Raw genomic sequence first — 27065 nt, forward strand, 5'->3', positions numbered from 1 at the left:
TTAAGAGTCTCATCTTGTTTCCCTGACAGATAATTTGGTCAAAATAAAGCTGCGTAACATGTGTGGGAGCCAAAAGTGGGAGTCATGCTTTGGTTTCAAATCTTTTCTCCCCCTTACTAGTTATGAGCTCTAGGCAAGTTATTTACTTGTGCCTCAGTTATCTATCTCGGCTGAGAAATGGGGATAATAATAAAAGTTCTTACCATCATAGACCTGTTGTGAAAATGACAATACGGGTGGCTGGTACAATGCAGTAAGCACTCATAAATACTCGCTTTTATTATTTCTTTCAGAGGGTTACCGTGAGCTTCGTATGAGATAATGCCTGTCAGTTGGCTTGTGAAACCGTAGAGACTACCTTAATGGCAGAATTCTCTTTCTTTTCCCTGTCTCTTAAGCGGAACGCAGAACTCTGGGCTATCCAGAGTGGCGCGAGGCCAAGTGCAGCCTCAAAGCGGTCATTGTCGTCGCGCCGCCCCTCCCCCTCCCGGAGTGCATCTCCATGGCAACGCGGGGCTTCGCCTCTCCCCGCCTCCTGGGACCCGCAGACCGGAAGCAGTCCGCGCCGGGGGCTTCTGGGAAACGGTTTGTGAGCGGCGTTTCTGCGTCTGCTTTGGACAGCGAAGCTGCTGCGGATCCTGAGGTGGAGGTTTGCGCGAGAATGGGGGGAAGGGCGTGAGGGGGACGCTGGGCTAAGAGGCTGCGGACCTCTTGGCAGGAATCAGCGAAGAAGCTTGGCGGGGACCTTGGCTTCCCGGGAGGCGCGGAGGACAGGCCGCGGTCTCCGCGTCCAGTAGTTGGGGGGCGGATAGGTGTAGAAGGAAGGCCAGATCGGGCTTTCCGCACTATCGGAGAGTCCTCCATCTCCTGTGTCCTCCGCGACCCTCGTCTTTCCCCATCCCCCATCGGCCGGTTTTGTTCTATTTCGAGGCCTGGCGTCTCGCGGAGGGTTCTGGGACTCGTTTTGGGCGGAGGTGGGAGAGGGCGGGCCTTGCGCAGGGGCTGCCGGGGCTTGTAGTTCCGCCGGACGCGGGCGGAAGTGCCGTAGCCCCGACGCTGTTGGGGCAGTGTGGCCTTTGGTCATCTGAAATCAGCCGGCGGGAGTGCAGGGAAGGGGGGTGGAGGACGCCGGGGCGGGGCTTGCAGGGGAACTCCGCGGGAGTGAGACGAGATCACCTGGGACGCGGCTCCCCGCCCAAATGCTGTAGCGACCACGGGCCTGCCCTCCTTGCACCTGCTTGACGGCCCACGAGCAGGCTGCTGTAAGAGAACATAAAAGGAAGAAAGATTTCTTTTCTGTAGAATGATTGAGCCTTTGATAAGGTAGGGTCCTGGAATAGGAACTAACGAATCTGTTGGCTAAACCCTATTTAAAAGGTCACCACACTCCAGAGTAATTAAACCTGTCTGCATTACTTGTCTGATAAGGTGTCTTCTGATAATTAGTCTTGTTAGGGTTTCAGGAAGTTGTGTGAAATCTTTGGTTTTCAGATTCTGGTCCCTAAATAGATACACTGAATAGCTGCATGGCTCATTCCTAGTATGTGTTGTAAACAATGGCATGGGCATGACTGTGCAAATACAAGGAAAGGATCAGAAATAGCACAAAGTTACCCTGAAGGTAGAAGCTGGGAAAACTGTGAGTCATCCAGTGTGAGATGATGACTCTGGGCCTCTGCAAGAAGTTAAGGTGTTATGCTAGTGCCTTTTCTTCATTGAATTTGCCGTGATTAATGCCGGTCATTATAGATTTAAATGCAGTTATGGTGTAGTGGGTGACTGAATAGTGTTTGCATTGCATGGCACCTAGTGGTTAGGTTTTTTTCAGTATTAATCTGTTACTGAGCAAATGGATATTTTTTCACATATATTTTAAGTCCAGGCAGTTCTTTTTTTTTTTTTTTTAAGATTTTATTTATTTATTTCACAGAGAGGACCGTGGGAGAGAGGGAACACAAGCAGGAGGAGTGGGGGAGGGAGAAGCAGGCTTCTTGCTGAGCAGAGAGCCCAATGTGGAGCTGGATCCCAGGACCCTGGGATCATGACCTGAGCCAAAGGCAGACGCTTAACGACTGAGCCACCCAGGTGCCCCAAGTCCAGGGAGTTCTTAAACATTTAAAAGATCGTTCTTAACTCCTAAAAAACATAACTCCTAAAAAGCATTTTGTTAAAAAATTTTTAAACAGATAACAGAAAAGCAGTCCCTACTTTTAAGACCTACGTGGGTCAAGGACCAGCAGTCCTGAGTTGCAAATAATGTGTTCCAGGGTCAAATGCATTTAGAAAACATTGAGTTAGACAGGTTCTTATTTGGACTCTTTTAATTATTGAAATAAGATTTGTTGACCTAGTAGGTCATATATTGGCCAGCTTTTTTTCCAAAGGGCCAGATAGTAAATATTAGGTTTTTCAGATCATATTGTGTCTGTTGAAACGACTCAACTCTGCCATTGTAGCATGAACCGTGAACAAATAAAATTATTTATGGACTCAGACATTTTTAAATTCTTACCATTTTCACATGTCATGAAGTATTCTTGTGATTTTTTGCAACCATGTAAAAGTGAAAACTATTCTTAGTACAGCATTGTACAGAAATGGGCAGCAAGCCAGATTTGGCTGTGAGCTGTAGTTTGCCAACTTCTGCTGTAGGTTATTGATTGGAATTTTTAATCCGGTAAAAAAACAAGTATCTTTTACTTCCTTTATCAGTATATATTCAAATTCTTAGGATATTTGGTTACTTATGTTTGTTTGTTTTAATTTCTTGTCCCTCAGGAGTGCCTGTGAAGAAAACAGAGTATTTCCCTGAGGCCTGTATCCTGCCTTGATTGACTTTTCTTGAAGTATTATAAATCAGGATGTCTGCACAGTCCGTGGAAGAAGATTCAATACTAATAATCCCAACTCCAGATGAAGAGGAAAAAATTCTGAGAGTGAAGTTGGAGGAGGATCCTGATGGTGAAGAGGGATCAAGCATCCCTTGGAACCATCTTCCTGATCCAGAGGTTTTCCGACAGCGATTCAGGCAGTTTGGATACCAGGATTCACCTGGGCCCCGTGAAGCTGTGAGTCAGCTTCGAGAACTTTGCCGTCTATGGCTCAGGCCAGAGACACACACAAAAGAACAAATTTTGGAGCTGGTAGTGCTGGAGCAGTTTGTTGCCATCCTACCCAAGGAATTGCAGACTTGGGTTCGAGAGCATCATCCAGAGAATGGAGAGGAGGCAGTGACAGTGCTGGAGGATTTAGAGAGTGAGCTCGATGATCCTGGACAGCCGGTGAGTCCGCTCGTGTCACTCTCCTGGGTCAGAAGCACTGGCATAGCAGTAGGCAAAGCTGCTGAGTTAATTCTGCTCAACTAAATTAGAATTATGTTTATCCCCGCCCCTCCCCCCACTGTTCCCCTCTAGCTATGCTTCGTCATACAGGCCCTTGCAGTATGTGTGTTGTTACGGTTTCTCTTGTGTGTTTTTAGTTCTGAATCTTACCAAATTTCTTCTCACCTGAATCAAACTTCATTTTTTTCCAGGTTTCTCTCCGTCGACGAAAACGGGAAGTTCTGGTAGAGGAGATAGTTTCTCAAGAAGAAGCTCAGGGATTACCAAATTCTGAGCTTGATGCTGTGGAGAACCAGCTCAAGTGGGCATCCTGGGAGCTCCATTCCCTAAGGCACTGTGGTGAGGACCAAAACTCCCAAGTGGGCTAGAGGGTGAAAGAGAGTATGGGCCATTTGTCCAGAACTCCTTGCTTGTTCCCACTAGGGGGTAGGGAATAATCACCTTAACCTGATTTTGTAGACATAGACACACTGTAGGATCTTGATTCTTTTCTTGTAACAGTTGGTTTGCAGACCTCAGGTCTTTTATTCTTAGATATTAACATCATTAGCCTTTTCTTCCCTTTACCTCTTGAAGACCTGCCCATTTCAGACTGGCATTTGACTTATTTTGAGCCAGCACCCGCTTGTCGATTAGGTCCCTTATTATTATTTTTTTTTTAATTTAAGATTTTATTTATTTATTAGAGCACGACAGCGGGGAGGAGAGGGAGAAGGAGGCTCCCTACTGAGCAGTGAGTCAGTTGCAGGGCTTGATTCCAGGACTCTGGGATCATGACATGAGCCCAAGGCAGACACTTAACCAACTGAGCCACCCAGTTGCCCCTAGGTCCCTTATTTTGCATGCAGTATTCTCTGTCATCTGTTTCATATCCTTTCAGTCTCCTGCCTAATCCTCTTGGCACAATGAGCTTACCTGAAGCCTCTTCAGATTCATTCTTTTTGTTGCTGACCACTGAAGTCTTTCTAAATTTTTGGTTATTTTTGTTTTTTCTTCAACCTAAAGTCTTTTTTTGCTAAGAAGCGTCTTTTGTAGAAATGATATTTGCATAAAACTCTTCACATTTTCCAAGTATTTACACAGAAATAGGTCCTGTAGCTAAAATATGCTTTAAGTACAGAAAAATAAAAAGCTCACGATTATAATAAGTCGTTTAAACTAGTCTTTCCCAGTATATTGGCAGTTGACACCATATACTTAGTATACTTTGATACCAGCCAGTATATTCCTCAACCTGCTGGGTTCTTGTTCATATTTGTTCGAGACTGCTTTGGGAATCTTTCCTTGAGGTAATTGTAGATAATGCTGGTATGTGCCACAGATGGGGTCTCCTCAGGTTTTCTTCCCATCTGAGGGGACAGTGTAGGGAACCAGAACTGGTGGGGTGGGGCTGAGGTCTTCTGAGAGCCTGTAGTTTTACGTGTTTCATGGGACATTCTTCTCTGAAATGAAGTTCGAGAACCACTATCCTTGGTCATTGGAGGTGACGTTTTCTTGGGTAGAAGATTTCTCACCTCCCTGAATTTTAGAATAATTTTCCCTTATTTGTAAATAGCCTTATTCCAGGGGTCTAGTCTTTACCACACTGGGGAACTTCTTTCTTTCTGTGCCGTTTGTCCCCACATAACTTTAACACTTGCTTCTCTTTTGTTCATGTCTCCAGGCCTCACTGATCCCCTGCACCCTTCAGTCTCTTGTTGTTAGTCTTCTCTCTTGACTTTATCCCTTTGGTAATCATTATAGACTTGCCCACTGTTTACCACTTTTCTAATTGCTGCTGCTCACCCTCTAGTAACTGTGCTCTTCAAGGCTTGAAGTTTCAGGAAAGTCTTAGTGAGACTTGTTCATACTGCTTCCTGCAGGTGGGTAATGTACCTCATGTTGGTAATTAATTCAGGCTTTTGTTTCACTGGACTCATTTAACTGAGGCTTAGAAATAATAACTCCTCTAAGTACCATGGCAAATACCTAGTAGTGCAACCTTCATATACAGGAAAACTTTTCATTTACCAAGAGCCTGTTGAATATATGTGTCATGTCCTGAGTTAACAGAGAATACCCCCAGTTTATCTTCATTTTCTTTTTTTTTTAAGATTTTATTTATTTATTTGACAGAGAGAGACACAGCGAGAGAGGGAACACAAGCAGGGGGCGTGGGGGAGGGAGAAGCAGACTTCCTGCTGAGCAGGGAGCCCAATGTGGGGCTTGATCCCAGGACCCTGGGAGCATGACCTGAGCCGAAGGCAGACGCTTAACGACTGAGCCACCCAGGCGCCCCTATCTTCAGTTTCTTATTAGGACATCTTCCAGGTTCTGCTTTTAATGTAGTGTTGGCCGTGATCTGCCTGCTCTTGCTCATTTCAGAAATAGTCATTTTTCTGACAGACTGCTTGTTATTTACACCATTATATTTTGATGTGATTTCTTTCTTTCTCAGAGCAAAAGAATATTATAATGATTTCCTAATGGCCACTTTTATATTTCTTAAGAAGTTTCAGCCAGACCTAGCTTGCATCACTTTGTCTAACAGTCTTAGACTCTGCCATCATTCTGCCCTTTGTTTTCTGACTAGTATTGTATAGCCCACTTGCTTATGTTAACCACTTTTATTCAGATATAACCTTTTAATTCCTCATTATGTTAGCATGCCATTACCTCCCTTAGCCTCATAATCAGTCATTTCAGTTTTTTCTTTTTTGGAGTAGGCAACCTTAACACCGTTTTTCAGAGTGCTGTTTGTACATGTATGCAAGCTGTTTACTTTTAGTTCACTTTTACTAAATTTTTCTTCAGGTCTCTTTCCTTCCAGAATAGGAAACGAGTGATATTTACATTTTTTCTTTATTTCAGACGATGATGGTAGGACTGAAAATGGAGCACTAGCTCCAAAGCAGGAGATTCCTTCAGCAGTAGAATCTCATGAAGTTCCTGGCACTCTCAATATAGGTGTTCCTCAAATTTTTAAGTACGGAGAAGCCTGTTTCCCCAAGGGCAGATTTGAAAGAAAGAGAAATCCCTCTCGAAAGAAACAACATATATGTGATGAATGTGGAAAACACTTCAGTCAGGGCTCAGCCCTCATTCTTCATCAAAGAATCCACAGTGGGGAGAAACCCTATGGATGTGTTGAATGTGGGAAAGCATTCAGCAGAAGTTCTATCCTTGTGCAACATCAGAGAGTCCATACTGGAGAAAAACCTTACAAATGTCTTGAATGTGGAAAAGCCTTTAGCCAGAATTCTGGGCTCATTAATCATCAGAGAATCCATACTGGGGAGAAACCTTATGAATGCGTTCAGTGTGGGAAATCTTATAGTCAGAGCTCAAATCTTTTTAGACATCAGCGAAGACACAATGCAGAGAAACTTCTGAATGTTGTGAAAGTTTAAGAAATTACAAAAAAAAATCAGCACTCAGGTCTTTTTCTTCAGAAATGAAGACAAAATTAAAAACATGAAATGATACATAATAGTTTTATTTCCCTATATAGACTGTTAAGAAAATCCACTGGGAAATGTAGAAAATCTTCACCCACTATTACTTTATCTTGAAAGAAACAATGTCATACCTGCCTAGAAACTGAAATTTTAAACTTAATTCAGGTGTTAATTCCTAAATCTTCCATGTGATGTTTATATTCTTATTATTTTTCCAAATAATGAACTACCTGATTCTTTGTCCCTTAAAAGTTTCCTTTTTAGACACATTATTTCTGTGTTGATCATTAGAATGTTCTTTGCAAGGGTACATTCCCTTCTACATTAAAAGGCTACATAAGAATTATAAAATTTGAAAACTGAAACCATTTTTAAAAAAATTTACCCTTCTGCTTCCTTTTACCTAATTTGAATATGCGTTTCAGAAAACAGAAGATAAAGGATGACCAAAAGCCTCAAAGTAAAATGAGCCTTAAAACTCAGATAAGTGATGGTGATAAAACATCAAAAAGTGAATGGGACATCTAGATTGGGCAAGATAAACAAATACTTTGATCCAAGAATTGAAGTATATCAAGAATTTATCTCAGTGTAATTATCTGCCTGCAGGGAAGCTCAAAACACCGCTTATCCTGTCTAATTTGAAGGCATCCCGCTAATGAGATTACTGTTCTGTGTTACCAGTAGAAAATGGACAGTGTGAACAAGAAACACTTCTAAAACTATGAGAGTAAACGTTCTAACGCTAGGGAAGAATTTGTAGTGAATGGCAGTGTTGAAGGGCAAATGTAAACATGAGGGTAATGGGCTGTCTTGGCTTTTAGAAAACAAAAAGAGACTTGAAGATCTAATTTATTATTTTGCCTTTCTTTTTGTTAAGGACATAAAAATCCATGACAGGTGGGCAACAAGTATCAGGTTTGCTGTTTTATTCTTTTGGTACAAAAGGGTTGCGCAGCAGGCTAACAAAACAGCCATGCATTTATTATTAAACATTTTCTACCGACAAGGCACTGTGCTAGGTACTGTAACCCTACCGTAGGTAGGTAGCTATTTCTTCCACTGTAAATCATTGGGGATTTGGTCTAAAGCTGTTTCATGTGAGTTAGCTTCTTCCCTCTGAGCAGTCCTGGGGGAGGTCACCTCTGAGATTCCCAGAGCCATAGTTCTCTTACCAGGGTGTTGTGTTTGGGGGAAAGGAAGACTCAGCTCAAAGAGCTAGCCAGCTCTCCAGCAATCTTCAGAGGTGAGTCCAAGATACTCTTATCACAGTTTGGAGGTTTGTGGGTCTTTTAAAAAAACTAATCAATCTCTAGTAGCATCGAGGTTGTACTTACATGTTAAGTTGAATGGATTGTTCTATTTAAAAATAAACAATAGGCTATTAACAACTAGTTTATTAACTATCAGAATTGATTGAACTATTTTTTTTTTTAAATTTTAAGTCTTAACACATTTTTAAAAATGTATAAAAGTAATACATTGTAGTAGTAGGATTATATACTCCTTGGCTGAGAATCCCAAGTACTGTGGTTTTACTGTTTAGTGGAAAACTCTGGAAGTTAAAATAGAGAATACGGAAAAGGCTTTTTTATAGTGGGCATTAATTGTGTGGAAAATGACCCATGTGAATAAAAAGATTTCATAGTTCCAGAGATTTTGGTTACATCTGGTGCTTGGATCAAATTTAAAAATGGAAGGTGAGATTTGCATGAGCCTGTTAAAAAGCATAGTAATAAATGCAAGGCCAGCTGGTGGAAAAGTGAGGCAGAATGGAGCTTGTTTATAGATTTTTCTGATAACAATTAATTATAAGAAATGTGCTTTATAGATTAAGATTTATTGAAGTATAAATATGTAGTAATGATATAATGTATTTTAAGTTATACAAGAAAATGTAGGGACTTTTGTTTGGGTCTTTTTCTCTTTGTGGCTGAGAGGAAACAAGTCAATGTCCAATAAAGCTATAAACTCCTCCGCTCTAAGATAAAACGATCTTGAGTTGATTTATTTATTTATAACTGGCTTCTTTCCAAGTAGGTTTTGAGGTGGCATATTTTTAATTCTTCTGCTGAGATGACAGAATTCTTGTATCAGAGTAGGTAAGAAGGGAGGCACCTCTCAGTTGCTAGAATTTCACTCTCTTTTTTAGATCTTGTATCTCTCCTGTATACAAAGAAGCTTCCCTGTGGTACAGTTGTCACAAATGCCAAAGATGTTTGGTATAATGTCAGAGCTTAGAGAAAGTGATGGTAGACTTGGCAAATGTGAGTTTGTCTTGTCAGCTCTGATACCTGTGCATTGTTTAGAAAGGATTCTGAGGCCAAGGCAAGGCTCTGTGGGGAAAATGGGCTGGACCCAAAAAGACTGGATTAGGGTACATGGGAAAAGAAATGGCAGTCTGTGTACTCACCATCTCTGGGTAGGCTAAGTCCCCACTAGACAAACTGATTTAAAATAACTCTTCAGTGATTTATTATTTCATCCAGATGTTAATTGATACCCACACAGATCATCGTAGTTAGCAGTTTTGGGGGCTGCGCGGCCTCTGATGAGGTGCTGATCTGTCAGTTGCCAAGCAGTGCCATCTGTTTGGTTAGTAAAAGAGCAGTCATTGTTACTGGCATGCAGACTGCTGATGACTGCCCGATAGCTACTGAGCATTTGCTCCTTACTGCTGAATTTTCTTCTGGTTTTCTTGGAGGTTAAACTCCCAAAATTTGATTTAGCAATATGTGGATCACATTTATGTAAATTGAAGGGAGGGGTGTATGTATTGACATAATCTGCACGCCAGGCATTGGATTAGTCACTCTACCTATCTCACTTAGATTTGTAGGCAAGGAAAGAACGATTCCGAGATTGTGTGACTTGCATGTGGCCAATTAGAGCTAAAACTCAAATCTAGTTCTGGAACTTAACAGGGATATCTATTTTTTCACAGTGCAGTGAGTGATGGCTGTTAAACCTTGATTGATAAATTTTATGCTTTTTCTGGTTAACAAATTTAAAAACTTATTAAACCCGTTCATTTGAATTTTCTACAATACAGAAATGTTAAATGGCAAAAGGACATTCCTTTTCACACTATTACTTAGAAGTAATAATTACTTGGTTTGCTATTTTTCCAGACTTAGGCATATACATATTTAAGCAAAATGTGTTAATAGTTGACACTGTGGTTGCTGCACACGGGCAGTGTTGGAAGTGCTTTACCGTGGATTAACTCTTAATCCTCACAGCAACCATATGAGGTAGGTACATATCCCCATTTTCCGTGTACTGCGCTGAAACTTGCCTCCCCTCCCCCTCGCCTTGAGGAAGACACTGTTCTTTATAGCTGCTCACTACTCCATTGCATGAATATACTGTAATTTATTTAACCCCTTATTGACGGAAAAGTTCTTTCCAATTTCTTATTATAGATAAAGGTATTGTTACCATTCTTACCCATCTATTTTGCTGCCTGTGTGGATATTTCTGTAGGATAAATAGCAAGAAATAGATTTATCGGGTCAGAGAATGTGCACATTTAACATTTTGAGAACTATCACCAAAAAGATGGTACCGATTTACAACTCCCATCAGTAGAGTGCCTGATTGCCTCCACCCCCACCAACCCTGAATCCTGAAATATTTTTACCAATCTGGTAGGCAAAACGTGTCTTTCTTTTTATTAATAAGAAGGAACATCTTTTTTATGTTTATTGGCCATTTGCATTTAATTATGAAAGTATAAATGACTACCATCTCATTACACAAAACTTAAATGATACACAAGTATAAGAGCAAAGAGACCCTTTTCTCCAGCACTTGTCACATTCCACTGTCCGCAGTTTGACATCCATCCATCGAGTTGCCTTTCCGTACATTTCCATATGAATATACATACACTAAATAAATGCTATTTTTACATAAATAAGATCATAGATGTGTATTGTTCAGCTTGCTTTTTTTTTTTTCCTTTAGTCTCAAAAATCCTGTGGTCTTTAAATTTCTTTAATGGTTGATTAGGATGCACTACTATGAAAATCCCATTATTCAACTTTTCCCTTATTTTTTCTCTTGCTATTACACTGCCAAAGTAAACATCTTTTTCATGTATTTCTGTAAACGTGTGAATTTCTTTAGGATGGAGTTGTATGAGGTGGATGGTTGGGTCCAAGGATGTGCTTTCTGATAGACCCATCTTAGCCTTCCCAAAGGTCTTCATAACTGTTTTTACCCTATGTATGGAAAATGCTCATTTCCCCACATAGCCTTACCTATGCTTGTTAATTTTTATCTGATGGGCAATAAAGAAAAAAAAATCATCTTGTATTTCCCTGATTGATGGTGAGGTTGAGGTTATTTTCATATGTTTATTGGCCACTTTTATCATGGATTGTTTGTTCATGTCCTTTACCTATAATAGCTTTTCTGTTGGGTTATGTGTGGATCTATGTTGTTGGGTGTTTTTGTTGTTGTTGTTGTTCAGCATCTCTTTCCCCAACCTCTGGTAACAGAATCCTTATTTATTGTGGGGAACCCATTCCCTGTGGCTTAGATGAGTAGGTGACCAGGTCTGGCCTTCCTGAGTCCTGCAGCTTCTTAGCCACAGTGATTAAAGAATGGGCATGTGACTCGAGCCAGGCTAAAGAGAGCTCTCGACAGAACTTCTGCTGGAACTATTGGAAAGAAGGCTGTACAGAGATCCCACGAACTAAGGACTGTGTAAGCCTGAATTTACATCATGTGGAGAGAGTCTGAGGAGAAACTCAGAGGCTAGCAGAAAGGAATGAGAACTCAGTTCTGATGTCATTTTTCTGGAGGCCCTAGATCCAGCTGTGCCTAAAGCCTGCCCTACCTCCGAACTTTAAAGTTTTGTGAGCCAATAAAGTCCCTTTCTTGTTTAAAATAACTGAATTGGGTTTCTGTCCTGATTAATATAGGTTCTTTGTATTTTCTTATTTGTAGAAAAGCTTTGTAATTCTAAACTCTAGAATTAACACTTTATGCACTATAGGTTAATAAAATTAGCATGGCCTTCCATGACTTGGCCTCTGTCAACTTCTGCCATTTGTTACTCCACTCTGTCTGCACCACACACATAACATTTTACATTCCAACAATAACTAAACATTGGTGTTGGGAACATCTGTGGATGAAAAGCTTTTTGCACAATCGTGCCTGGCGTTTCTCTTCCATCCTTCATACAGATTCATTAATCTAGGGCTCAAGACTGGGGATTACACTGCCAAGTCTATGCTGTACCCACCTCCAAACATTACTCTTGGAGCATTCCCCTCAAGCACCCCCTGTATGTGACCCTTGAAGCCCCTCCCCAAACATGGTTCTCTGGGGCCCTAATTTTATTATCAGACCCGTGGATTTGAAGTTGCTAACGTTCAAAACTTTATTAGAGTTTACGTCTGTGGCTTTTGTGTGTGGAAACTACACACGGCAGCAGAGAAAGGAAAAGCATATTGTATGTCATATGATGAGTGGTAAGGAGAAAATAAATTGGAAAAAATGTGGAATTTGAGGAAAGATGGGAATAAGTATAAGAAAGCAAGCCATGAAACTGGAGGAAAGACGTTCCATGCATGGGAATAGCAAGTGCAAATAGCTTGATGTGGGAGCAATGATTTGTTCAAGAAACAGAAGGCAGAGTCACTGAAGCAGAATAAACATGAGGTAAAGTAGTGGGTGAAGCCAGGGAATAAATGGGGTCAGGGGGGAGGGTGGGGCCAGATCGTGGAAGACCTGGTTCGCCATTGTTAGGACTATGACTTACACTTTGAATGAGATGGGAAACCATTTTTGGGCAAAGAAGTAGCATGAGTAGGTGCTGAGAATAGAACAAAGTGTCCAGCTCCCTATGTAAATTCTTAAAAATGTTTCTTTGCCTGTTTTCTTTATGAAGTAATAATAGAGTTTAGAAATAAAAATCACCCAAAAAGTGACCCATAAGTTCACAATCCTAGTAACATCCCATTAACATTTTAATTTTCTCTATCCACCTATATAAATGTTCTCTCCATCCCTATCCCCGTCTATACCTATTACACTGATATTTACAACTGGGGAAAAAAAAGTTAGAAAAGAGTAAAGTGTCCATATCTTGGTGTGCTAATGCCTTCTTCCCTCTTAACTTTGGATCATCTGTTCTGCCTGAATCCTCCACTGGCCCTAACCTGTCCTCTCACACTTACTCAAAGGCATGTTCCCAACACTCTCCATCTTGCATTATCAATTTTCCTCTCCTGGATTTTTCTGATTATGATGGAAATTTGTTTTGTTTTTAAATCATGAACACACAAAATCCATTGGGCCAAGATGACCAGATCTAACCTGCCTGAACAAACGTTGCAAAATACATACAGCAAAGGATCAGAGAGATGGGATTCCTGAGAGATGGGAAACAAGTGAAGCAAATTTGAGTGGTCTCAGTTTACTACCTGGAGAGAGTTTCTAGCACACAGCACAGGAAAGGAGAACTCAAGCAGAGCCTGGCAGGCTCCCTGAATTGAGAAGATGGAGCCAGGGGTCCTCGGAGGCCACGGTGGCTAGCTTTTGCAGGGCAATGTACCAGATAGAGAACTAGACAGAGAACACTGGAGATCTGCAAAGGGCCCCCCTCGAGTCCAGTACTGATGAGCACCTGTGTATAGGGAAACTACCTGAGGCGGGGAAAGAATGATCCAAAAGGATTAGAGAGAGAAATCACTGGAGCTCACCAAGGGTATCTGAGTAGAAAACCTCATAATTCACAGGGCGTCAGAACATTGGTTCTCAAGTGCAATTTTGCCTACCACTACTGCCCTCCCCCTCCCTGACATTTGGCAACATCTGGAGACCTTTTCTTGGGTTGTTACACCGGAGAAGATGGGTTCTACTGGCATCTAGTCGGTAGAGGCCAGAGATGCTGCTAAACATCCTACAATGCATAACAAATTACCCAGCCCTAAATATCAACCTTGCTGAGGCTGAGAAACTCTGGGTTTGGATAATAGGAAGGGTCCTGCCTCCTTAGTGGAGAAAAATGTACCCTAGACTCATATTCCCTAAAAGATACTTAAGAGCAAGACCTGAGAGGATAAAACTGTATCCAAATAATTTAAATACATCCCATAACAAAACTCAAGAATATATAAAAAATATCTAGCACCTGCTAAGGCACAATGCATAATGTCTGGCATCCAATCAAAAACTATAAATCATGGGGCGCCTGGGTGGCTCAGATGGTTAAGCGTCTGCCTTCGGCTCAGGTCATGATCCCAGGGTCCTGGGATCAAGCCCCACATCGGGCTCCTGGCTCAGCGGGGAGTCTACTTCTCCCTCTCCCTCTGCCTCTCCCACTGCTCATGCTCTCTCTCTCTCTGTATCTGTGTGTCTCAAATGAATAAATAAAATATTTTAAAAAATTATAAAATCATGTGGGGCGTCTGGGTGGTTCGGTCATTAAGTGTCTGCCTTCGGCTCGGGTCATGATCCCAGGGTCCTGGGATGGAGCCCCGCACTGGGCTCCCTGCTCAGCAGGAAGCCTGCTTCTCCTTCTCCCACTCCCCCTGCTTGTGTTCCCTCTCTAGCTGTGTCTATCTCTGTCAAATAAATAAAATCTTTAAAAAAAAAAAACTATAAATCATGCAAAGAAGCAGGAAAATACAACCCATAATAAGAAAAACCACTCAACTAAATTGGCCCAGAAATGACAAAGAATTAATAGACAAGCCCATAAAGATAATTATAACTACATTCCATATGATCAAGAAGCTACTGGAAACACGGCATGTTTGGTGGAGATATGAAAGTTACAAAAAGCAACCAAACTAAACTTCTAGAGACAAAAACTACAATGTCTGAGATTTAAAACAAAAACAAAAACAACAAAAAACACACAGATGGGATTAATTGTAGTTAAAGTGTAATAGAAGAAAGGAAGAAAAAAAATTATAGTATATAAGACATAGTAATAGAAACTCTGCAAAATGAAAAGCAGAGGAAAAGAAAACACTGAGAAAAAATGAGTAGAGCATCGACAGCTGTGGTACAATTTCAAGCGCCCTGATATGTGTAATTGTAATCTGAGTCCTCAAAGGTGAGACAGGAAGTATACAGAAATATTTGAAAAAATAATCTATGGGATGCAGTACTTATGGGGAAATTTATAGCAATAAAACACATTTTTAAAAAGATTTTATTTATTTATTTGAGAGAGAGAATGAGAGAGCACATGAGAGGGGGGAGGGTCAGAAGAAGCAGACTCCCTGCAGAGCAGGAAGCCGGATGAGGGACTCGATCCTCAGACTCCAGGATCATGACCTGAGCCGAAGGCGGTCGCTTAACCAACTGAGCCACCCAGGCGCCCCTATAGCAATAAAACACATTAGAAAAAAATGTTTTGGGGCACCTGGGTGACTCAGTTGGTTAAGGGCCAGACTCTTGATTTCAGCTCAGCTCATGATCTCAGGGTCCTGAATCCAGTCCTGCGGCAGCCTCTGCCCTTGGCTTGGAGCCTGCTTGGGATTCCGTCTCTCCCTCAGCCCCCCACCGGCACTCCTGCGCGCTCGCTCGCTCTCTCTAAAAAAAGAAGTCTTAATTAAGTTACCTCAGCTTCCATGTTAAGAAACCAAAATAAGAACAAATTAAACCCAAGGTAAAGAGGGCGCCTGGGTGGCTCAGTCGGTTAAGCGACTGCCTTCGGCTCAGGTCATGATCCCAGGGTCCTGGGATCGAGTCCCACATCAGGCTCCCTGCTCCGCGGGGAGCCTGCTTCTCCCTCTCCCACTCCCCCTGCTTGTGTTCTCTCTCTCTGTCAAATAAATAAATAAATAAAATCTTTCAAAAAAAAAAAAACCCAAGGTAAAGAGAAAAAAATGAAATAGCAAAGATTAGATTGGAAGTCAACAAAATAAAAAACAAAAACTAGAGAAAATTTCTATATTCTTTTTAAACCAAAAGCTAAGGTTTATAAAATTAATAAACTTCTGCCAGACTGTTGCGGGGCGGGGCGGGGGTGGGGGGGGGAGGGTGCGGGAAAAGAAAGAGAAAATAGATATTATGTCAGGAATGAGAGATGTGACATCACTCTATGTTATACAAATTCTTATCCACACAAAGAGTTGTAGTAAAGTTTGCTCATCTCCATATTGCTGATTCCAATACTCATTTATTAGACGTCTATTGCTTGAGCTATCAGCAGTATTTTGTATAACTGACGTATTTACATTTGCCTTGGAGAACAACCTGCTTGGTTTTCCTCTAACTCACGGGGCATTTCTCCTCGGTCTTGACGCTATCTCTTCATCTCTCTGGACTGCGGTGCCTGAGGGCTCAGGGTTCATCTCTCTTCGTATCTCCTTCCTTTTCTACCTATATTCTCTTCCTGGGTGATCTCCTCCGGTCTCATCTCTTTAAATACAATCTATGACTGCAAAATCTGTATCTCAGCCTTGACCTCTTCTCTGAACCACAGGCTCATATATCCCAGCAATAGCCACTCTGATGCCTGCTTTAGTCTGAGTTCCTAAGGAAACAGAGCCTAAGATTAAAAAAAAAAACAAAACAACCTTAGGAGGCACCTGGGTGGCTCAGTTGGTTAAGCGTCTGCCTTCAGCTCAGGTCATGGTCCCAGGGTCCTGGGATCGAGCCCCGCATCGGGCTCCCTGCTCAGCGGGAAGCCTGCTTCTCCCTCTCCCACTCCCCCTGCTTGTGTTCCCTCTCTCGCTGTGTCTCTCTCTGCCAAATAAATAAATAAAATATTAAAAAAAAAAAACCTTATTGCTAAGGATTTTTTGGGGGTGACGCAATCCCAGAAAAGGTTGAGGAGGGTAAATGGGAGGTGAAGAAGGGAGGAGAGCACATAGAAGCGGGTGTGGCTGAGCTGTCTCACCGCTTCGGCACTGCTGTTTGCCTGTCTCCCTGTGTTCGGAGCACCCGCGCTGCGGGCCCCTTCCGCCCCGCTCACCCCCGCGGAGGAGGAGGGAGGCGACGTTTCTGCACTCTCCCCCCCTGGTCAGTTTCTACCACGGAGCAGGAACCCCTCCACACTTCCAGGTGGCACCATTCAGCCTCACACAGGAGGAACGGCAGGCCAGAGGTGAAGTGGGAGTCAGTAGCTCCCTGGACCCGCAGTCCCGTGAACCTGCAACCTCAGGGGTGGATGGTGCCGGCAATCGTCTTAGAGGGTTAGCGGGAACACCCACCCTGCAAATAGGAAGCGGCTTGTAAACTGGGTTTGGAACAATGACTAATTAGGCACCTTAAAACGAACATGCCCCAACGTCAAACCTTTAATTTCTCCCCACACCTGTTCTTTTCATAGTCTCCTTTATCTTGGAAAGTGGCAATTTTGTCCTTCCAGTTGCTCAGGCCAATAGCCTCCCTGCTTCCCTGCTTGCTGTACTCTGCTCAGTTCTCAACACAGCAGCTAGCTCATGGAAGTCAGACCACGTCACTTTGGCTTAAAATCCTGTTCCTTTTTGCTCCATTTAAATGTCAAAGGGGCACTGCATCTGCCATTTACTCTTAAACTATTCAGGAAAAAACCCTACATATAGATAGAATAGATAGATAGATAGATAGATAGATAGATAGATAGATAGATAGATACAGATCTATCTGGTTAAACAAAGCAGGTAGATAGAAAATTATAAAGAAATTGTAATAAAATGCCAACACTTGGGGAATCTGGATTAAGGGTGTCTGGGAATTCTTTGTACTATTCTTGCAATTTTCTATACGTGTGAAATTATGTCAGAAGTCAAAGTTAAAGAAAACATAATGGCCCAGTAAGGGTGAATTACTAAAGGAAAATCAGGGTAGGTGCTATTATTGAGAAAGCTTGGGGTGGGGGTGGGGGTGGGGTGGGAGGGAATACTGAGAAAGCAATTATAAATATCCACTCTGGCCATGATTTAATGTGATGATGTAGAGCTGTGCTTATGGACATGTAAAATGTTAATAACAATGGGGAAAATTTAGTTTACCATTACCAGTATTGTTTTTGGAAAAATAGTACACATATATATGTAGAATGGCACACACCAAAATTCTAGGTTCTCAAAATAGGCTTCTGGAGACAGTGATTTTTATCTTTATTCTTTTACATATTACCAATTTATTTTCTTTTTACAATAAGCTAGCAGCATATTTATAATCAGCAAAAAAAAAAAAATCAGTAAAAGTTATAAAGAAAATTCTCATTTAGGTCAGGAGTCAGCAACTGTTTTCTGTAAAGGGCCAGATAATGACTATCTTCAGCTTTGCAGGCCCTACAGTTTCTGCTGCAACTCTGAAACTCTGCCATTGTAGCCGAAAGCAGCCGTAGAAACACACGAACAAATGGGCATGGCTGGGTTCCATTAAAACACTATTTACAAAAACAAGTGGCAGCCTGGGCTTCCTGGTACTTTGCTGACCCGTAATTTAGATGGATACTTCTTTCCCTAAAGAATGGTTTACAGGTGGGGCGCCTGGGTGGCTCAGGTCATGATCCCAGGGTCCTTGGATTGAGCACTGCGTCAGGCTCCCTGCTCTGCGGAGAGCCTGCTTCTCGCTCTCCCTTCCCCCCCGTTTGTGCTCTCTAGCTCTTTCTCTCTGTCTCTCAAGTAGATAAATAAAATCTTTTTTTTTTTTTTTTTTTTTTAAAGGCAAGAAATGTTCCCATTCCTATAGAACTTCGTATGGGCCCCCTGGACCAACTGATGGTCTAGAATTCCACTGGTTCCATGCAATTAGCTATATCATTGAGTAAGTAGGCTAAACTCCAATGAAAATATCTAACCCAGACCACGTTTATAAACAAATAACAAACGCTTTGTCTAGAGAAGTGTAATGTGATAAAATATGCATTGTAGATATTGTAGATGGATTTGGTCTGTCCGAAAAAAGATTCCTTTTAATATGCCCTGGAGGCTCAGCTGACAGCTGGAGTGATCAAAGGCCTAAAGGATATCCTAGGGAGATGTGGCGAGATGGGTGTGCCAAAGTCCTGGAGAAAGCCAGGCTCCTCCTGGCCTTGTTCCAGGAATGAGATCTTCCCCTGTAAGGAGCATAATCTACAGCTTCCATAAAATTAGTTGGGTAATGTACCATCTTTTCCTATTACCCTGAAGAGATTGTGTAAGATTGGTTTATTTCTTCCTTTAACATCTGGAAGTATTCCCCACTGTGATATCTGGCCTGGAATATTCTTTATAGGAAAAATTTTAAACTACAGATAGATTTCTTTAATAGACCCCAAATTATTTAGATTTCATATTTCTTCTTGTGTTAATTTGGGATAAAATTTCAAAATTTTTGATAAAATTATTAATCATATCCTTCATATTATATCTGTAATGGCTGTAGATCTGCATTGATGGCCACTTTTGTACTCCTTACACTGAGAGACGGTCCTTCTCTCTTTTTTTTTCTTGATCAGTTTTGCTAGGGCATTATCAATTTTATTCTTTTCAAAAGCTGAACTGAAATGTTTGTTTTCTATTTCATTAATTCATGCTCTACAATTTCTTTCCTTTCATTCTTTTTCCTTTCATTTTTTAAAAGAAACCGTTTATTGTCTGTCGACTGTATTTCCATTTTCTGTTGAAGTGTCTGTGGAAGAACAGCTTAAAACCACTCAGTAGTCATTCCTATCCATTCAGTGGCCTGAGCAGTGGGAACTGCAGACCAGTTTCCAGGAGGGATCTGCTGAATAGGCACCGAGGGCACCTGCACGCTTCAGAGCAGTCTGCAACCCCAGGCTGAGTAGCAGTGAACTCAGGAGCTGGAGCTGTCCCTTCACCCTGAAATTCCTCCTTGGTCACAGCCTTCTCAGCAGCGGCCTGCTCTTCCCCGGCCATCTCTTCAGGATCTCTGTAGAAGCAGAGATCAGGCATGACCTCCTCTAGCTGTTCACGGGAAATGGTGCCACGCATGCGCAGACCTCCTTGGGCCAGCATCCACATCAGACCCAGTGAGTGAGCTCCCTTGCTGCACGCGATGGCTGTGTCCACACACAGCAGGTGAGTTGCTCTACCATTGCTGCGGTAGGCAGGTCAACACGAGACACCCCTGTGACAGGCCGGTGGTCAGCCCCGGCATCGGTAACCGCCAGAAGTCTCGGCTCCTGGAAGGCTGCATCTGGTTAGTGAAGGCTCCGGGAGCGAAGTGGCCAGCAATAAGGGGTGACTCCAGTGCCAGCAGCGAAGTACGGCACAACTCACTGGCCCAGTATTCCTGGAGGTCATGATACTGACATCAGTTGGGTTTCAACAGCAACAATGGCATGAGCTGCCAACAGAGGCTTCTCCTAGGTTCTCTCCAAATTTATGATAAAGATGCCATCACTTTTCCTTTTGTAGATGTACTTGGTACCACCTGCGTGGGTTCCTGCTGCAAGGAATTTGACAACACCCTCTTCCTTCATTTGCAGGACATCAAATATTCTGGACATTGTGAAAATTGCCCTTTAAGCTACGACAGGAACCCAGAACACCACTGTATGAACCTCTCTCTACATTCTTTCTTTACATTTACTTACTGTTCTTTTTCTAACTTCTTGCAGTGGGTATTTAAATCAGTGAATTGTAGCCCTTTCTTTCCTAATATACGCACTGAATGCTATAAATTTCTCTTTAATCAGGGCTTTAGTTCTTTCCCATAATTTTCACTGTTATCCAGACAAAAATACCTCTCAAATTTCCACTATGCTTGCTTCTTTTACCTACAGGTGATTTAAATTGTCTTAATTTCTAAACATTTGGGAATTTTTTTTTTTTTTAGTGTGTGTTACTGATTTCTAGCTAATTTTACGGTTGTCTGAAAACATATGCTAAGTCTTGCTGTCCAATGTGGTAGCCACTAACCAGATGTGGCTATTTAAATAAAATATTGTTCATCAGTCACATTAGCCACATTTTAAGGGCTCAGTAGCCACATGTGGCTAGTGACTACTGTATTAGCTGTGTGATTACTGTATTGAACAATACTGACAAGAACATACTAAGTTCTATTGGACAGCACTACGCTAAATTATTTCAATCTGATGAGATTTGTTGACGCTTGCTTTACAAACCAGCACACAGTCAGCTTTGGTAAATGCTCTTTGTACACCCAAAAGGAGTTTTCTGCCAGTGTTGGTTGTACTGTTACCTATATGTCAATTAGGTCATTTTGCTAACATATCCTGTAAGTCCACATGTACTATATTCTTAAACATTTTTTTCCGCTTGTTTACTGAGAGCTGTGTGAAAGTCTTCTACTAGGATTGTAGATTTATCTTTCTCATTTTAGTTTTGTCGATTTCAGCTCTATATACTTAAGCAAAATTATTAGATGTATACACTTCAGGATATTTATATTTTCTTGGTAAATTGACTCTTTTATCAATAGAAGTATCCCCTTTCATCTCTAGTAAGCCTTTGGCTTTAAAGTCTACTTCTTGTCTAATATTGGTACAGCTATTAACAGCTTTCTTTTGGTTAGTGTTTTAATGGAGTATCTTTTTCCATACTTTAATTTCAAATTCCCCGGATCCTTGCCATTACAGTGTGTCTTGCTCGAGTAAGTACCGTATAAACTTTAAAAAATGCAAGAATTTTTGTCTTATAGTCCATTTACATGTAATATAATTACTGATGTAATACAATTACTGATCTACCATGTTCCTTCTCAACACTTGTTATTGTCAGACTTTTTTTTTTTTTTTAAGATTTTATTTATTTATTTGACAGAGAGAGACACAGCGAGAGAGGGAACACAAGCAGGGGGAGTGGGAGAGGAAGAAGCAGGCCTCCCGCCGAGCAGGGAGCCTGATGTGGGGCTTGATCCCAGGACCCTGGGATCATGACCTGAGCCGAAGGCAGACGCTTAACGACTGAGCCACCCAGGCGCCCCATATTGTCAGACTTTTAAAAATTATGTAAGTAGTGTTACTTTTGTAACTCATTTCTAAAACCTAATGAGCAAGTGGATTTAGAAAACTGGGGAAGTGGGGAGTGCAGGACGGCTACCAGTGATTTCATCTGTATGGCAAGGTGTTTAGCAGCGCAATTCACCAGGATAGGGAATTCAGGAGGAGGATATCATGGGGGTGTGTGTTAAGTTCATGACACTAGGTAGAAGTGTGTAGTAAGCAACTGGCTCTTAAAATTTATCCTCAGGGGCGCCTGGGTGGCTCAGTCATTAAGCGTCTGCCTTCGGCTCAGGTCATGATCCCAAGGTCCTGGGATCGAGCCCCGCATCGGGCTCCCTGCTCCGCGGGAAGCCTGCTTCTCCCTCTCCCACTCCCCCTGCTTGTGTTCCCTCTCTCGCTGTGTCTCTCTCTGTCAAATAAATAAATAAAATCTTTAAAAATAAATAAATAAAATTTATCCTCAGGAGAGAGGGGTAAACTTCAGATATAAATTTCATCATCCTATTTCTTCACTTTTTAAATTCCCCAAAGAACAGATGCTAATTAATTATACTTTTTTCCTACTCCCTTCTCAAATTATTGTCATGTCAATGCCTTTTAGCTCTTCGACTTGTGACCCTCATGCTTTTATTTCCAGACTTCCAAAATAGTTTTTCTTTCTTTTCCTTCCCCTCTTAATTTTATTCTCCTGAAGGCAGTGAGATGATCACGCCATTCCTTGGTTCAAAGACCTCAGTGGTCTTCATTACCTTGAGAACAAAATGCAGAAATATGAAACTCAATCCTATCATAACTACTACTTTTCTATTTTACATGATACTAAATGCCAGAAAGTTTAAGTGCCTGCTTGTTTAGCATCATACTCCTTAACAGTCTTTTCTCCTACTTCATTTTTATTTCCACCTTATTCTTACTCTTTTAAGTACATTTTAGTCATTATTTGCGGAAACACTGGAGCGTAAGGGCAGGAACCCTTTCTCTCCCCCGAGCAGTGCTCAGTAGTGCCTGACACAGAAGGTGTCCTGAATGAATTAAAGACTAAGCACATACTCCACATCATTTCTTACACTTCCTTGCTTCTGTGCCTTTGTTGACTACTCCCTTCCTGCCCTTATGTCTCTAATCCCATCCTTCAAAACTCAAGTCTCAGGAGCTCCCCAAACTTTTTCTTTCCAATCAGAATGAACCCTACTTCCCCTGAGCTCTTACAAGCATCTTGTCTACCTCTATGCTTGTACATGTGTTTTCTGTATACATCAGGCTTTATCACATATGCTTTGTATATTCTGTGTATACTACAAAACCTAAAATAATGCCTTGCACATAGTAAATAACAGTAATTGTGTTAAAGTGATATATTAACTGGATGATTATGGAGAATATTCAAAGTATAGTAGTGGAATCTTACCAAATGGTTAATATTAGAAAAACAATTTGGATTTTTTATTTTTAAAAAAGTTTCCATTTTTCAGCTGAAAACTTTGCATATAGTAGCCTATTATCATATGTATATCAGAAATCAACAAACCAAAGTCTGATAAATGTTGCCACTTGAAAAATTCAGTAAGTCTTTTTATTTTTGGACAGAATATGGTATACAAATTAGTCATGTGGGAATTACTTTGGCTCTCATTTTTGTTCAATCTATAGATGACAAGATAAACAGTGCTAGAGAAATCTTCACACTCTGACATATGGAATTTTTTTTAAAAAATTCTGTTTCACATATTTAGGAACTGTGATTAAATGGTAATATTGAAGAAGTGATTTCAAACCACTAGTCTATGGACTGCATTACCAAAAGCAAAATAAGTCCATATTTGCTGTGACTATTGCAGGAACCTGAAAACTCAAGCTCATTAGGAAAACCAAAACTAGGCCAAAGAAAAAAAATTTTTTTCTGGGAAAACTGGGCACTGGAGTTATGTAGTTAGTAAGTATTAATACCAGAATAGCATAGCACGTTCACACACAGGGAATTTAATGACAGATAACTAATGTGAGCATCAGGTAGGACTCTTCCGTTGTCAGGAGGTCGGTGGTATGCCGATTATGAGTGAATGCCAATTAAGATATGGGATTTACGTTTTCCCTACAATCTCTAAAGTAACTTCTCTGATATGCAATAGATAATTAGGGCTCACTAAAGGTTTGAGATAACACTAACACATTTCCTTCTGAGCTGATTGCACACCCCATCACATGATCTTTACAATATCTGATAAGGTTCTGCATTGTTATTCGTTTCTTATAATGATAAAACTCTCCCCTTGTGCATTATATTGGAATAAAAAACCAGAGGCTTGTTTTCCCTTATAGCAGACAGAAATTTCTTTCCATTGTTGCTGACATTCAGTAATACTTTTATTCATATTGAAAGTTTTCCCAATTACTCACAGGATCCTCTTCAGAATTATTCTTAAGTTTAGTAATGTCTGAACTCTCAGTTAAATATTCATTGTAGAACTTAATGTTTTCTGTCCAGTGTGTGTGTGTGTGTGTGTGTGTGTGTGTGTGTTTAATGTAGCAGAAGAGTTGAGCACTGATTAAAACCTTTTTCATAATCCTCAATAGCATTCCTAAGATTTTTTTCTGGTATAGTGTCTCTGGTACGAAATAAAGTCGGTGTATACTCTAAAGGTTTTCCCACATTCATCACACTTAGCCTGTCTTCTGCAGAATGGACTTTCTCATGATTAATAAGATCAGAGAGCTGGCTAAAACTTCTGCTGCACTGAACACATGTGTGTGGTCTCTCCCCAGTCTGGATTCTCTGGTGTTCAGTAAGTTCAGTGCATGTGCCGAAGGCTTTCCCACATGCATCACATTTATATGGCTTTTCACCAGCGTGGATTCTTTGATGGTTAATGAGATCAGAGCGCCGACTAAAGCTTTTGCCACACTGATTACATGAATATGGTTTTTCCCCAGTGTGGATCCTCTGATGTAGGATAAGAGCTGAGCACTGACTAAAAGCCTTTCCACACTCAGGACATTTATATGGTTTTTCCCCAGTGTGGATTCTCTGGTGTTTGATAAGGTCTGAGTTCTGGCTGAAACTTTTGCTGCACTGTGTGCAGGGGTATGGTTTTTCTCCAGTGTGAATTCTCTGATGAAGAATAAGGTCAGAACTCTGACTGAAGGCTTTCTCACAGTGATCACAATGATAGGGCTTTTCCCCAGAGTGCACTCTCTGATGTTTAGTGAGGTCTGAGCTTTGACTGAAACTTTTATTGCACTGGTTACATGCATACGGCTTCTCTCCAGTGTGTATTCTTTGATGTTTAACGAGGTCTGAACGACGACTAAAACTTTTAGTACAATCACTACATGGATAGGGTTTCTCTCCAGTGTGGATTCTCTGATGGAGAATAAGATTTGAGCTCTGACTAAAGGTTTTCCCACACTCATCACATTCATAGGGCTTCTCACCTGTATGAATTCTATGATGTTTAACAAGGTCTGATCTTCGACTAAACATTTTACTGCACTGGCTACATGGGTAAGGTTTCTCTCCAGTGTGAATTCTTTGATGATTCATGAGATCTGAAAGTCTACTGAAGGTTTTGCTACACTGATTACATGGATAGGGTTTCTCTCCAGTGTGAATTCTCTGATGCAGAATAAGGACCGAGCTCTGATTAAAAGCTTTACCACATTCATTACATTTATAGGGTTTCTCTCCAGTGTGGATCCTTCGATGTTTAATAAGGTCTGAGTTCTGACTGAAACTTTTGCTACACTGATTACATGGATATGGTTTCTCCCCAGTGTGAATTCTCTGATGCAGAATAAGATCTGAGCTCTGACTGAAGGCTTTTCCACACACATCACATTTATATGGTTTCTCCCCAGTGTGGATTCTTTGATGTTTTATAACATCAGAACTCTGACTAAAATGCTTGTTACACTGGTTACATGTATAAGGCTTTTCTCCAGTATGGATTCTCTGATGCTTAACCAGGTCTGAGCGCTGGCTAAAGCTTTTACTACAATGACTGCATTGATAGGGTTTTTCTCCTGTATGGATTCTCTGATGGATAATGAGATCAGAACTCTGACTGAAGGCTTTCCCACATTCATCACATTTATAAGGTTTTTCACCAGTGTGGACTCTTTGATGTTTAATAAGGTCTGAGCTCCGACTGAAACTTTTAATGCACCAAGTACAAGGATAGGGTTTCTCCCCTGTATGAATTCTCTGATGCAGAACCAGAGCTGAGCTCACACTAAAGGCCTTTCCACACTTATCACATTCATAGGGTTTCTCCCAATGGGTTCTTCGGTGCCTAATTAGGGCTGTACTCCAAGCAAAGCTTTGCCCACATTCATCACAGTTATTCTGTCTTCTTTTAAGGAGGTTTTGATTCTTTTCATTTAATTTATCCCCCAATTCATAGAATCCTCTGCATTCAGAATCCTGGAGAACATCATCTCTGGGGTTGCCAGACTCTTCAGGCAATGGTTCAATTTTTGTTGCAATTTCCTCCTCTGAAGTCACCTCTCCAATCTTGGTCTTAGTCTCACCATCTAGAACAATAAAAAATCCAAATGGAATGTATTCTCCCTACCATAAGAAAGTTTGAGGTGAAAGAGATCAGTATTTACTTATAAAATGCTGTCACAGGGGCGCCTGGGTGGCTCAGTTGTTAAGCATCTGCCTTCGGCTCAGGTCGTGATCCCAGGGTCCTGGGATTGAGTCCCACATCGGGCTCCCTGCTTGCCAGGAAGCCTGCTTCTCCCTCTCCCACTCCCCCTGCTTGTGGTCCTGCTCTCGCTCTCTCTCTGTCAAATAAATAAATAAAATCTTTAAAAAAATAAAAAATAAAAAAAAATAAAATGCTGTCACGATATGAGAGTGCTCCAAAACACTGAAAATTATCCTCTGAAAGAGCAATTAGGAAGACTCAGTAAGTAATGGGTCATAATAATCATTTATTGAAGCAGTTTACCAGGTATGTTTTGTATATGTTTGTCACAGGAGATCTGGGAATACTGAAACCTACTCACAGTAATTATGAAAGCCTGACTAAATTAAAGCCAATCCACAAGCAACTTATTAATGTAAGTAAGGTAAGCAATATGAAAGAGTACTTGAGGGACAGGGGAGAAGGAGGGGGAGAAGGAGGAGGCAGTGGCGCCCTGGCTGTCACTGGGAGGACCACCAACCAGGCTGATCAGAGGCTACTTTAGGGGAAAGAAAGAAAGAAGTATCAATGTCAAGGAATGGTAAGGACAGAAACCTGAATTTTCAAAAATAGGTCTATATAATCCCCCAACTCTTTTGTCCTGATTATTACAAGGAAGTGGTTAAGAAAATATGATCCCATTTTAGGAAGAGCCATATTCAGTAACCAGACTTCCCTAGCAAAGTGTATGAACCAGGAAAAGGTTAGGGAGGTGAGA

The 27065-nt window shown here is 41.2% G+C and overlaps 2 protein-coding genes across 3 annotated transcripts in view; one reads left to right on the plus strand and one right to left on the minus strand.

The window, feature by feature from the left end:
- Nucleotides 1-237: 237 nt before the first annotated feature.
- ZNF24 (zinc finger protein 24) lies at nucleotides 238-12484 on the plus strand. 2 transcript variants are annotated; one of them, XM_032421433.1, is made up of 4 exons: nucleotides 238-649; nucleotides 2779-3281; nucleotides 3533-3680; nucleotides 6192-12484. In XM_032421433.1, the coding sequence occupies exons 2-4, from the start codon at nucleotides 2862-2864 to the stop codon at nucleotides 6728-6730; spliced, it is 1107 nt and encodes a 368-aa protein (XP_032277324.1). In that variant the 5' UTR covers nucleotides 238-649; nucleotides 2779-2861; the 3' UTR covers nucleotides 6731-12484. The 2 variants fall into 2 exon arrangements, with proteins under 2 accessions (XP_032277324.1, XP_032277323.1); XM_032421432.1 differs by having other exon boundaries at nucleotides 238-643.
- Nucleotides 12485-22123: 9639 nt separating this feature from the next.
- ZNF397 (zinc finger protein 397) overlaps nucleotides 22124-27065 on the minus strand; it is a 46572-nt gene continuing 41630 nt past the window's right edge. The window contains exon 6 of the mRNA XM_032421437.1: nucleotides 22124-25926. Coding sequence (XP_032277328.1) covers nucleotides 24178-25926 — 1749 coding nt within the window. The 3' untranslated portion in view covers nucleotides 22124-24177. The remainder of the gene's footprint in view (nucleotides 25927-27065) is intronic.

The sequence above is a fragment of the Phoca vitulina genome, unplaced genomic scaffold (genome assembly GCF_004348235.1).
Source record: "Phoca vitulina isolate PV1807 unplaced genomic scaffold, GSC_HSeal_1.0 scaffold24, whole genome shotgun sequence".
NCBI lineage: Eukaryota > Metazoa > Chordata > Mammalia > Carnivora > Phocidae > Phoca > Phoca vitulina.

What these genes read in the sequence shown, in the direction of transcription:
- ZNF24 (XM_032421433.1), top strand. Translation starts at nt 2,862, where the DNA reads ATGTCTGCACAGTCCGTGGAAGAAGATTCAATACTAATAATCCCAACT. An exon ending in TCGATGATCCTGGACAGCCG is followed by an intron (nt 3,282 to 3,532) that starts GTGAGTCCGCTC and finishes ATTTTTTTCCAG; the next exon opens with GTTTCTCTCCGTCGACGAAA. An exon ending in CCATTCCCTAAGGCACTGTG is followed by an intron (nt 3,681 to 6,191) that starts GTGAGGACCAAA and finishes TCTTTATTTCAG; the next exon opens with ACGATGATGGTAGGACTGAA.